The sequence below is a fragment of the Strix uralensis genome, chromosome 1 (assembly GCF_047716275.1).
Source record: "Strix uralensis isolate ZFMK-TIS-50842 chromosome 1, bStrUra1, whole genome shotgun sequence".
NCBI classification, from domain to species: Eukaryota; Metazoa; Chordata; class Aves; order Strigiformes; family Strigidae; genus Strix; species Strix uralensis.
The window spans coordinates 153194375-153207593 of NC_133972.1; the positions used below are offsets into that span (position 1 = coordinate 153194375).

General features: G+C 40.4%; 1 protein-coding gene across 2 annotated transcripts in view; it reads right to left on the reverse strand.

The window, feature by feature from the left end:
• DPYS (dihydropyrimidinase) overlaps positions 1-10419 on the reverse strand; it is a 32189-nt gene extending 21770 nt beyond the window's left edge. The window contains exons 1-4 of one of the 2 annotated variants that reach the window (XM_074894331.1): positions 10076-10419; positions 6130-6288; positions 3801-3980; positions 2480-2669 (exon numbers count right to left, since the gene is read on the reverse strand). In XM_074894331.1, coding sequence (XP_074750432.1) covers positions 2480-2669; positions 3801-3980; positions 6130-6288; positions 10076-10345 — 799 coding nt within the window. In that variant the 5' untranslated portion in view covers positions 10346-10419. The remainder of the gene's footprint in view (positions 1-2479; positions 2670-3800; positions 3981-6129; positions 6289-10075) is intronic. The other variant, XM_074894340.1, reaches the window with a different exon arrangement.
• Between the last annotated feature and the right edge of the window lie 2800 nt (positions 10420-13219).

Consider the following 13219-nt stretch of genomic DNA (forward strand, 5'->3'; position numbering starts at 1 on the left):
ACTGGTGAACCATTGCTTTTGGCAAACAGGCTGGTAAGACCCAGAAAAAGATCAGAATGAGAGCATGAATTAACCTGTCCCTCTCCAACACAGTCACAACATGGAAATCTTGGGTTTCATGTTGAATATTCAGCAACACTGTAGCTGTTACTGATGTTCATGAAAAACATGCTACTACAATCTGGAGATTTCCTTCCATCAGTGGTGTTGCTGGAGATCAGAGTAGACATAGATGGTGAACTTTGGCATGGAGAGGAAAAGGAAAGACAGTCACTCGTGTTTTCCATAAAGTTTGCTTATTCTAGTATAAGAACTAGTATCCTTTTACAGTCTGTATGACTGATTTTAGCCTTTAAGGTCTGAAGAAAACAGAATTATGCCTACTGTCTTCAGCAAACTATATCAGGCCTTCAGTCTCTAGCTCTAATATTATTTTTCACCTTGTGTAGCCAAATGAGGGACAAAGAAGAACTGGGCTGACTTACATTTTTGTCTAGGAAAATCATCATCCCACAGAATTTGAGAAGCAATGCTTCAATTCTGGTGTCACCCTGTCACCCAGAAAATATATTATGCTCACTGAAGTCCAGTCTCTCCCTTTCTGAGGTCAGAGATGGAATAGGAAGGGATATCAATCTTCCTCTGACATGGGCAGGGATGAATATGCACCCACACACTGGTAAGTGCTTGGAAAGGAACATGAAAGATTTCACAATTGTAAATATAGCATCAGGAGATGGAGAAATAATCTTGAAAAGATGAATAAACTACATTAGAGTGAATATTTCAAATGCTTGAGAGCCTCTGGAGTTTACACAGTTTTCACATTAAAGTGGTTTTAACCTGTCCAGGTTGAATATCTTCCAGCAAAATATTTGGGTTTTATTTATGTCATTCATACAGTACTTTGAGAATTTATATTTTTTTTTTGTTTTGTATTACCACTTTTAACTGAAGAATGGAAAATAGCTTTTACTGAAACTAACAACAACTAATTTCTACTTGCCAGAATTTATACAGATCAGTCATTAAAAACTAAATTGTTGTAAATATCTTTATGGTAACACTAGATATCTTTTGAAATTTCTTAATCAATCTTAGATTTCTGTTTCCTTAACAGTATACTTCTATGCAAATAGAAATTAATTATGGAGAGATGTTATATGTTGCTGTGCACAAAGGCAAACGTTGATGATTCTGACTGCATCAACCCAGGAAGCTATAAGATCCGGTTTGCACCGCAATAAGCATAAATTGTACCAATTTAACACATTGAAGAAGCATACATATATGAAGTAATTTATCAAACTGGCACTGCAGACTATACTTACAACACATGCCTAACAATACTTTACAGTATTTACTATTAGCATAGAATTTTTTACTTGAGTAGTGTGTTATAAAACACCACCTCCTATCTTAGCTGTTTTACGTTCACAGCCAGTGTTTCATCTTTAATCTGGGTCTATTAACTGTTGTAACAGCTTCTTGTAGTTAATGTTGACACCACACCTGTGAATATACAAATAACCATACACTGACCGACATAATCCACATTACCAGCAGCACTGTCATCTAGTGGAGGAGTCTAATATAGCACAGTACCAAAAGATGTGCTAGTAAAAAATATTCTGGTAGATTCTTCTATAAATTTAAATTACAGAAAAGTCTTACTAGGAGTCATAATCAATACATAGTCCATGTAAACATATCCATCTATATTAGCACAATGATATCATTCTGATTTTGATTGCACTTTCTTGAAGCTCTCATAATCTGCATTTTGATATTAATAATCTACTCCCTGTGTAAGCACCTAAAGTCAAGAAACAAGGAAAGTGAGGTCTGTATGCAATTCACGTTAGGTCAGATGAACACAAACTGAGATGTAAAAAGATAACAAGGACAGATATTCCATAATGCTTTAGGCCCTCTAAATCACAGGCTTCTGTCCCACTCCTTCCACCCATATAATATCTTCTCACAGTGCTGTCGTTCCACAGGCTGCTCTGGATGAATTTACTGATGAGGAGGTAAAACATCCTGAATCCCTACAACCTTCAGGCTGCTTCTAGCATGCCCAACAGATGGTCAAGAGGGTCAGGCTCCCTTGGCTGACCAGAACTATTTATGAACCCTGCAATGCATGACCTGAGAAACCCTTCCCTGAAGGGAATCGAGACTTTCAGACACTGTCATCATCACCATGATTTCTAAGTGCCCAGTGAATAGGAGTCCTGGCAGGGTCAGTAAAAACATGGTGTGATCTCTGTTGTAGAATTTCTCAACTAAATAACTGGTAAAGGCTTGCAGACTATAACTCAAGGAAGGGGAATAACAGAGCACAACACACACACACAGTTTAGACATCCCATTCCAAGAAATTCATCCATGTCCTGAGGGTTATGGCACCCATGACAAGTAGGACACTGATGTCATTGATGCCATTGCCCAAGCATAAAAGAATTAGGACTTTTACCTTCTCTTCGTGCATTACTTATCACCCTTGCTGCAGATTTACTCATTACATGGACTACAAAAAGGGGGCAGTTTACAGCATTTGCTATGGTAATTGCTCTTTGTGTAGCTTCAGCTTCCACTTCTTCAGGACGACACAGCTCATGCCCCTCAGGGCCAGTTATTCCCATTGCCAGCATCTTCTTTGCACCCTGAACACCACACAAAAACATATAAGAGTCAGTTAAAGTGAAACCATGATGTTGTGAACATGCTGTCAGCCAAATGGATCCTAAACCAGCCACTGCAGCTATTTTGAGAAAAAAAAAACCAAGGCAGTTATGATCTTTTTCTAGGTAAGTTATTGTTGTGTTATTTGAAATCCAATATATCTCTCAATAAACACAGGTCTCAGACTGCAGAGAACACACTCCACTGGCTTGCAGGGATAAATCACCACTTTTGAAAACCCTACCCCTCTCTCAATATGTACTCTTAAATGATTGCAGCCAGTAACTGAGATGAAAGTACTAACCCCTCATTGGAAAAAAAAAGGAAAGGACCTCACTAAGCACAACGATACACATCCAGAGCCTCTGAATGAGGCTCTAAGGTTTTAAGAGGCATAAGATTTTGTTCCTCCTATATTCCAGGAACTTATGCTTTGTTGATTTGAGATTACTTAGCAATAAATTCAGTTCTGTTATGGGACCTGGGGCAGAGTCAAAGCACTATTGACTAGAATAGTTGAAGAAACTCAAAACCATCAGTGTAGTTATACTCCCAGTGCCTCTATACAGCACTGAGACAGCAGTAGCAAGTGTGCAGTGAGCCTGACTATGCATAAAGGGCCATTGAGACTTTTGTGTCCAGTCAGTGAAGCTTTCTCCGTAATTCTGGATTCGTTCCTATTAGATGAGCTGACTATATTTGAAGAGACCTAGGGTTAGGCATCACACACCTGACATCTAAATACTTGGCCGAGTATTCCCCCTTTGACTTGGTCAATGATGAGGCTCTGGCAGTTGCTTTCTTTGTCAGTCAAGTATACTTATTACATTGCACATATATATATTATGCTGCAAGCATAACTCTCATTATAACAGGATCATTTGCCTCCTGTCTACCTTGTACCCAGGACTCCAGGTTACAATTTCTTAGCCCACCACAAGCATCCTTTAGGATCTTGGGCAAGATGTTTGTCTTCAGATCCCTGGAACTAAAATAGGGTAGAAAAGCCTTTCCCTATGATACAATGATGGTACTAATACATCTATTGAAGTGCTTAGGTAACAGGACCATTTATATTCCTGACTTTGATGGACAGAATATCAAATGTCTACCTGTGCAATTAGCTCCCCATTCTCCGCATGGACTTGAGCAACTGCTCCAAGTTCCTTACAGCAGGAAAAGGCTGCATATAACTCCTCATCATTGACCATGTACAGATCTTTATAGGCCATAAACATCTTGAAGGAGTTGACGCCTTTGTTTTGAACAAGACTTTTCATTTCTTCCTTCACCTGAAAGACAGTCAGCAATTTTAAAAACCCAGCAATATTATATTTTACCTGTTAACAATTTTGTGTAAAGAAATTGTAAGTATGAAGGGTGAGCCTTTACTCACCCATCAAACACACGTTCAGTTAAAACAGCCCAAGTCACATATTTAAAGACTGACTTATACTATTCTTGTATCAAATTGATTAAACCAGTACCATTGCAGTGCAGATACTGGAGGGACAAGCTAATTGCAGGAAGGGAATGCTTTTTACAAAAGGTAGTGAAGCAGAATTTTATTCCAAGTAAACCTCCTGATGTTGAAAACACAGTCCAGTATTACAATCAATGTATCCAACTTACACGGTATGGAGATTTGTGGAAAATTGATTTTCAAAATTGGATCATAAGAGGCTTCATCTTCTGGCAAATAATAGAGTGATAGAAAAGATCTTATCTCCTAGACCTTTGTCTTGACTCTAAACACATAGACTTTTGAAATATTTTGTCATCAAACAAACTATCTCTAAGACTCTAGATGCAAGCCTGCTTTTTTTCTTGTATGCACTCCTTGATAGGATTCCCTATGTCTGCTAGGGTCTGTGAAGCCCAAGAAAACATTATGTTCCAAAGAAAGAAGGAAAGATGCAGATTTTAGCCCGATGGTTTCTTGTACAGCTGGATAGCAAGATCTATCCAGTATCTAACTTTGGTCCTCCCTTCCCAGAAAAATGATGGTGACAGTAATTGATGTGTATCTATGATGCTATTACAATTTCCATGGAATGAATTAGTTTCAAAAAGTAAAACACTGTTTCTCATCTTCTCTCTAATAAGCTGGTTGGATCTGCCCAGGAAAGGCAAGAGATTGATATAAAACTCAAGGAAATTTTCTGGATTTATCCAGAGGAGGGATGGGATCATACCTTGAGTGGGAATTATCAAACAAAGAAATACCTGACATAAGGCCCTGCTCTGGCACAAATATAGAGGCATGTAATTTATTTTCTTCTTCACTAACTACTATGACTAAGGGAAGGCATTGTAAAGAATGAATGTTTTTAATCAATACTTTAAATCCTGAGGAGATGACAGCTAATTAGAAGGGCATGAAATATCAGTTGTCTTTACCCAGGTCTTTTACAGCTCAAAACATCAGACCTTTCTATTTCTTTCAGTCTTGCCCTTTAAAAACAGTTAACTTCTTAGCATATACCAGAGCATTTCATTGATTTACACCTCCCTAGTTTTATTGGATTTTTTCAGTACAATTCCACTGTTCTCTGCTAAGGCTGTTTCAAATGCACTTTCCTCAGGCTTCACTGGAGAATTTATTTTATGTCTTTGCTTTGAGCTAGAAGTTGTGGTCAGTCTATTTAGTGCTTAGTGCACAGAATACCAAAGATGGGGTGTTTGCAGAGTGAAGGCTTTGGTTTATATATTTTAATAGTTAAAAATTAGAGGAAATACTCATATTTAAAAATGGAATTTACTTAAGATATCTATATATTGATGCATGTTCTCTGAGGATTCAAAGGGATCTTGTAAAACATGGGTCAGGTTCAGATAGATGTCAAGCACCTGAAAAGTTAATTTATTCAGTAAAGCTTTCAGCAAACATTCACATAACAAGGACGATTCTCCCATACATAAATTCCAAAAAGGTTTTTTAGATAATCTCCCATTCAAGTAATTATGGCTCCAGTCCTGCTTTACTTTAAGGAGATATTACTGCAGTCACCCAGGAACAGAATACTTCCTTTACAAATTAAGTTAAATGTACCATAATTTTCACGTATACCCTTATTAAAAAAACCCAACAAACCACTCCAAGACTCAACAGGAGCATAGATTATCAAGTGTTCAAGCATCAAAAGGCAAAATTTATGCAAACACCTCTTGCCCCCTCTGGCCTGCCTGGTCTTGGTCTTGCACAAATGCTTCATTTTCCTTTAACTTTGTGCAGTATTATCTAAAGATACAGGCTCTCTGAAGACTTTATTTTCTCATATACATGTACTTTTAGTAGGGCCTGGACTGTTTCAAATGTACTTTTTCCACACAAAAATACTAAATATTACACTGCCAGCAAGCTATATTTAGCATATGAGGACAAATTCAAAGCAGATGCGGTACCAATTTATGGAACTGAAAATCAGCTATTGTGTCTACCTTGCTGCTCCACCATGTAACTGCCACGTGCAGTGCATAATCACAGCAAACTTTGGGGTCTGCCCAGCTTTTCCACGTATCAAAGGCTTCAGTAAGAGAACAGCCTTTCTGAGGGATGGCGAAGTCAATGATCATAGTGGTTCCTCCTGCTATAGCAGCCTGAAAGGAAGAAAGTTAGTATTTAGCAATCGGAGAGAATGCAAATTTCCTCCCACTCTCTCCGATTCCCTGTGCAACAATTAATCTTGATACACTGGAAAGCCAAAAGCCACTGAAGAGTTTCTCTGAGTAAAGTCTGAACTTGCAAAATGATTGTGGAGATAAATTTCACCTCCTTTGAGAAGTATGTTCTCAAACATGTATTCAGGAGAATCATGGGGAAATTCTCAGACTGAAGAAGTGTTCACACATGTACAAAATCTTATCAAAGAGTTGGAGATGAGTCTGCAGCACTGAGTTTCTTTAAGTTTCCTTATACACCAAGAAAGTATAGCACCAGAAAACCATAGTCAACTTGAGAAATGCTTCCTCAGAGTCTATGTAGTTGAAAAAAGAAGCCTGTGTGACAGGAAAGTATTAAGGGGAAAATATACTTTGGAAAAAAAACAGATTCAGTTTGAAAATACAGTATGAAAATCCCCAAACTCTTGTCTAACACCAAAAGGTTTTTTAAAGTTTTTAAAAATATTTTTGTCACTGACAGTTTTATTTTAGTAAAACTGCATAGCAAGTTTTTAAATAGAGAGGTATTTACATACTCCATAAAAATGTTTACAAGTAAATAAATAAACAAAAACCTTACTTTTATTATGTTATGAGGATCAAATACTGCTTTTTAGCCAATAAATTTCACTCTGCTTTATGGACAATTGGATTATTATTTTTTCCTTTGAATCTTTGTTAGTCACTCCCAGAAACCAGATCCTTGACTAACAGAAATTGATCCAATATAGAAATCCCTTTGCTGTAATCGTTGCAATCTTGCAAATTAGCCAGAGAAATCCTCTCTATTGCTCTGAACAACATCCCTTTGCACAACAGGTACAACCAATTCAGATCAGAATATACACAGTTCAAATTCATGCTATATTACTCTTCCTGTTTCTAGATCAATCGGTCTCTCCCTTCCTTCACTTAGCAATCAGAAGCATAATTGTAAATATGTCAGTATATTTTGCAAATAAAGAAGTTTGGACAGTGACGTAATCATTTGTGAATCTGTGATGAACTCAGCAAAACATTTTCTCCAAGAGAAGTTTTTCAAACTGTCAAATTTTTTTCAACAAGACAGATTGACTTCTTATTTGTAAACAGGATTTAGAAGTAAAGAATATTTATAGGCTTCAAGAAAAAAAAAAAGTCATGGGTTCCACAACTCCATTCAGTCTCTTTTCCTCTAACATGTTTTTTCCCCTCTTTGTAAAGAGAGGTATTCTGTGCCTTTTTTTATCCAACTGAATGGGTAAATATTAGCTAATCATTGCAGCATATTTTGCAATAGTTGGAACACAACTCTGTCTCCATGATTCTCTTGCCAAAATATTTGTTAGACGATGACCTTCAGTAAGTAGCTCTGAACACTTTCCACACTTCAATTTGAGTTAAGACCTAGAGTCTTCTTTTAGGCACCAAAATAACTATCTGAACATCCTGTTTTGTGTACAGTCTCTGATTTGCAGCTTCCCTGTCCAGTGTCTCCAAAAGTTATTAAAAAAGACCTTAAAAACTCAAAAAACTATTACTTTTTTTTTGCAAGTTAGCACACAATTTATCTCCCCTTCTTTGGAATTTCACAGGATAGGCACCTACATCTGAGTTAGTCTGCATCTTTGATCTCTTTAAAGTCAAGGGAGGCACTTTAAGAATGAGATCACTTACACTTAGGCGTTTTAAGAGAAAGCCAGAGTCATTGCTGTTTCTTTTACACGTTTTCTCCTGTCAAGCAAAATAATCTTCTGGCTTCAAGTCATATTTGTTTGATTTCTCTTGCGATGCCAAATTTCTAAATACGTTGTTGATAATTAGTTTACAAAAATGGTCTTCACAGAGAAATAAAGGATTGTTGCAGAAAATAACAAAACATTAATATATATATATTTATATACTGGAAATCATTAAGTATTCCAGAAATCAAATTCTGCATTTCATTCAGCCATCACTTTGTGATGTTTGTAGACAAGCAGAACAGACATTGTGGACTTGATTTTTTTCTCTCTATTTATCACCAAAAGCAGTGTGAAGACCAAAAACTGTTTGTAGAAGCCTTTTTGTAACTATTTTTTCTTTTCAAAAAATGTTTCTTGTCTGTGGACATCTGAAAAAGACAGCATTGTTAGGCCTGTATAATAATAGATTCCCTCATTTCTACCAGATAACTATGGAAGAGACTGACTTTGGGGAAAAAAATTTACATGACCAAATTTATAATTCCTTGCCAGCTATCAGTTTTGGAGGTGGAAGTTCAATGCTGTAGCTTTCTTTTTACATCTTATCTTATGTTTGACTTGGAGACACATGCTATGCTTAACATAGCCATTTTGGTATGGCAGAAAAGATCTGCTGTGATGGACAAAATGATTTTTTGTCAAAGTTTTGCAGAATAATTACAGTCTATTGTAATAAGTCACTATAATTTCTGTACTCATTGAGAAGAACAATTCTAGTGCTTAAAACTATCCATTGTAAAATATTTCCATTCAAATAACAGCAGCAACACCAACAAATCTATCTTGAGTTGAATAAGTATTTTTATTGAAAGAAATATGCCAGTAATTTAATGATAGCATACAGGTCATTTGTAGTCCTCCCTTCGGTACTCTGGGCTCAACATTAAAAAAAGTCAAATCCTTGTTAGAGTATGGAAATGTACTATTATGCCACTCAGACAATCTAACTTTCACTCTCATGACATGATGGGGAAGAAAGAAAAGAAATTTCCTGTTAAAGAATAGGGTCAATCTAAGCAAGATGGCAAAGTTTAAAAGGTTCTTAATAATTGTGTGGTTACTGTACCACATTTGTTAGAAGGTATTGAATTTAACTTATTTCAACTAATTCAAAGAGGCAAATCAGTATTTTGCACACCAGCAAAAATGCGCATCATGAAATCCATTTCTTTAGAAGGGATGCACTATTGCTTTCTGCTTTTTAGCAAACCTCAGTTCTGCTGTGAGAGGGACAGGATATAACCGGCTCTCTGAGGATGCTGCTAACACATATGACAAGTAGGGCCATGTGAAACCTTCTGCGGGCAAAGGATTTCAGTCTCCACAGCAAAGCTCTTCAAAAAGTACCTTACAAATTTTAGGGAGCTCTGTATGAGTATTTTTACTGTATGGAGGCGATGCATAATACTGCTAATACTAGTAATTGATACACTGCTAATTCAGGGAATGTAATGAAATCGGCTAAAAAGCTGAAAAAACCCACTCCAAGTGTGAAACTGGGAGATACTTTTAGAAAGTGTATTTGAACTGGCCTTTCACTGAGAGACACAGTAAGGTCCGAAGTGAATGACAGTAGAAAAGCTTGCATTCTCTTGTGCTAACAGAGGAGAAAGATCAGATTACCTCAGAAGTGCTCCCAATGCACTGGGAAGTTAAACTGTTGCTTTAGTTAACCTTTGCTCAGAAGAATATGTAGCTTGTTGCATGTACCAGCGCAAGTTGTAGTCTGCATGGCAACAGCCAGGGTAAATGATTCGGCTTAACACTTGCCACCTGCAGCCAGAAAAGTCTCTGAAGGGACCCAAATAACATACTGGTTGAAGGTGGATCTCTGAGTACCCCAATCACTTATTACAATGTCCCAGATAAGGGACAGTAACAACTGCCTGCGCTTGATTCACACTCTATTCTCTTTTAGAATATTGAATAACCAGCACCAGCAGACATTCCTTTCTGAGAAAGCCCAAGATGCACACACAGACACACATATGTGCACCCACCTTGGTTCCTGTGTAGAAGTCATCTTTTGACCTGCTACCCATAAAAGGGAACTGCATGTGTGTATGAGTATCGATGCCCCCAGGGATCACCAGCTTGTTGGTTGCATCCAGCACAATGAGTCCAGTCGGTGGCTCAGGGTTTAGGTTCGGTCCCACTTGTCGTACCACTCCATCTTCCACATATACATCAGCCATCACAGAGCAGTCATCATTCACGACTTTCCCCCCCTTGATCAAAAGTCTCTGCTGAGCCAGGTTTTGGTGTGGCATGGGAGCCTAGAAGGTGAAACTGAGGCCTCAGCTCAGAAAGTTGCTTTTGCCAGAGAGTATTTCACTGCCCACCCTCCTCCCAGAACAGCAGTTATCTCCAAATGGCCCTAAACACACACCACTCGGTGCTCTTTAAACAGACATCAGAGGAATTTCCCCCCCAGCCCCCGGCAGCTCCACCCACCACCTCCAGTGGAGCACCAGTGACCAGGGAGTGCAGCGATCCGAGCAGCAGTGCAGGCTGGTGGCAGAGCGCTGGCTTCAGGCCCTTTCTGCTCCAGACTCTTTACCTGGAGACAGTGGGGCCAGGCTTTCAGGAGGGTCTGGATGGGTTCCCATGGCACTCCCTCCAGCCTGCCCTGTACACCCTGGGGTTTGAAACATGCAGGGCTGTTTTAAAAATGCGGCCATTCATTGGCTTATGATGCCCAAAGGTGACCCAAGCTCTTTTCAGCACTGTTTGAGGAAATCAAGGGTGACCTGAGCTCTCCACAGAAGCGGCTGGGATGCCCAAGGGTGACCCGAGCTCCCTGCAGCAGTGACCAGGGAGCCTGGGAGTCCTGCCCGTGCAGAGGGGCCTGGAGAGTGCAGGGCTGTGGTGACCCAAGTGTTGCACCCATCCCAGCCAAGCCCCCACAGGCAGCTATGGTGGGTCCACTCTGCTGTCACAGGACTGAGCCACTGCTGGAGGACACCAGCCATCAGGAACTGCTCCTAAGCTGCTTCTCAGGAGATGATTTGGGACACACAACCCTCAGAACCCAAACACAGCCCCCCTGCCCCCAATGCCACTACTTGGACAATACACCGGCCTGAGGGGAGAAGCCCTGCAGGGATTTCTGGAGGCCGATCCTCACCCTGTCAGCTGGAGGCTCAGGCACCAGGGGCATGTGTCTGCTGTTGAAGGACCACATGAAAATCATCTTCCTGTAGCTGTTGCCTTGCGCCATCTGCACCACCACCCCCTCTGACCCTGCCCGGTGTGCTCAGGCCAGTGCTCCCTCTGACCCCCCCACCCCACTGCCCATTGTTGCCCTCACAACCACCGGTGGCCCCGGATGACTCCGGGCTGTGCCCGACACCTGGTGCCTCCCCCACCTGAGAGGGGCCCCTTCCGGACAGCCGGAGTGGCAGAGCCTGCTGCAGGGCACTGAGATCCAGGGGGAAAGGGAAAGTCAGGGCTTCCACCGTGGGTTTCGTACAGGGTGGTGTGACCCTGGCTGGGAGAGGTGGCTTGTGAGTTTCAGAATATAGACCCAGAAAAAGAGGTGGGAAAGTAAAATTAAGCTAGAAAATGAGCTAAAAGCTTGGAGCAGAAGAGGAAAGACCTAATTTACACCATCTCATTCCTGTTTCTCTCCTCCAATAAGCCGGGGTTTGCATACTCAGCAGAGACACTGCTCAAGCATGTCCCTGATTCTGCTGAGCACCAGCATCATCATCCTCTCAACCTCTTCCAGTCAGCGACGATGACTTCAGAAGACAGAATATTGTCTCTGAGGGCTATGAGAGGGTGCACACATGTGCTACCAAAAAGACACTTAGACAAATGACTCTGGATTTGAAAAACACTCAGCTTCCCATCAGCATGTCACCTTCGTTCCTTCTCTCCCAGTGGGTAGGAAAGCAGTACCAGAAGTTTTCCTTTGTATCTGCTCATCCCAAATTGTCTTGCCTTGTGCCTCACCTTTGTGCAGTGGATCAGAGACCCACCGGGATTCATCACACCACACAGCAACAGAAAAGGTCAAAACTCATTTGGAAAAGCAGAGGAGAGAATGAGAGCAGCAAAGTGAAATGCCCCAAGGCTCCCATGGCAGCTGTGTGGTGCTGAAGGGGCGAGAAAGGGCAAACTGCACCCACCATGTCTGCTGAATTTAAAGCTGGTAAAAAAAAAAGGGTCAAGGTACGGTGATGGGAATTCAGGCAGGAACTCTGACTCAGTGATTACAATGGTATTGATGAGCCAGGAACTGTTGAGTTTCAGCAATATGATTATTCAGATGAAGAGCTATAGAATAAGGATGCAGGAGGGAAGTCAAACTATGGTGCTCTAAAACAGGAATTGTAAACATTAGTGAGGATGGAAGAGGTTCAGATGGGCACTGAAATGGGGTAACAGGGCTATACTTTGAATCTCTGCTGCTGCTGAGGCAGCGACCCATTTCTCACACCATGTAGATGGGCTGTTGGGGATCTGAGATGAGTGCATCTCAGGTGCAAAAGTTTCACTTCGTATAAATGAAGTAACCTTTGTTAAGTGAGGAGAGGGTGTGGCAGAGTCAGAGGTTCATTTGATCATGTGCAGTCATGTGGGGTGCAGCAGTCAAGTTCATATATCTGCCCAAATGTGTATTTAATGATTTCACATGGGACAGCATCAACAAATTATTCAGTATTTATTGGCAAAAAGACTTCACCCCGAATTTCCCAACTTGGTTCCGAAACTGCCAACCTAAAATAGTCACTTTCTTACTATTTCTCCCGTCCAATGAATTTAGTTATTTCTATGAAATTAGTTTCTACATGACAGACCTAGATCACCTCCAAGTATGCTCTTGGGCTAGTGGCAGTGGTAAACTGTTCCCGCTCAAATCCTTCCCCCAAATTGGGCAGAAGAAGATTTGAAGGCAGATCCCAGGATTTCCTGCCACATCCCAGGAGACTATGCTAAGCACCAGGGTGTTCAGTTCCCTTTTATTTTTATTTGGGTGTTGCACAGGAAAGAGCTGACATGACTTTGACACCTAAATGCATGAAGATTAGCACAGCTCAAAATCCTATTTACCTCTCTTTCTGAATAGCACCAGGCTTGAGCTCCATTTCCCTTCCTCTGTTTTTCTCCTGGCTAATTTAGACTTTGTGGATCCTACT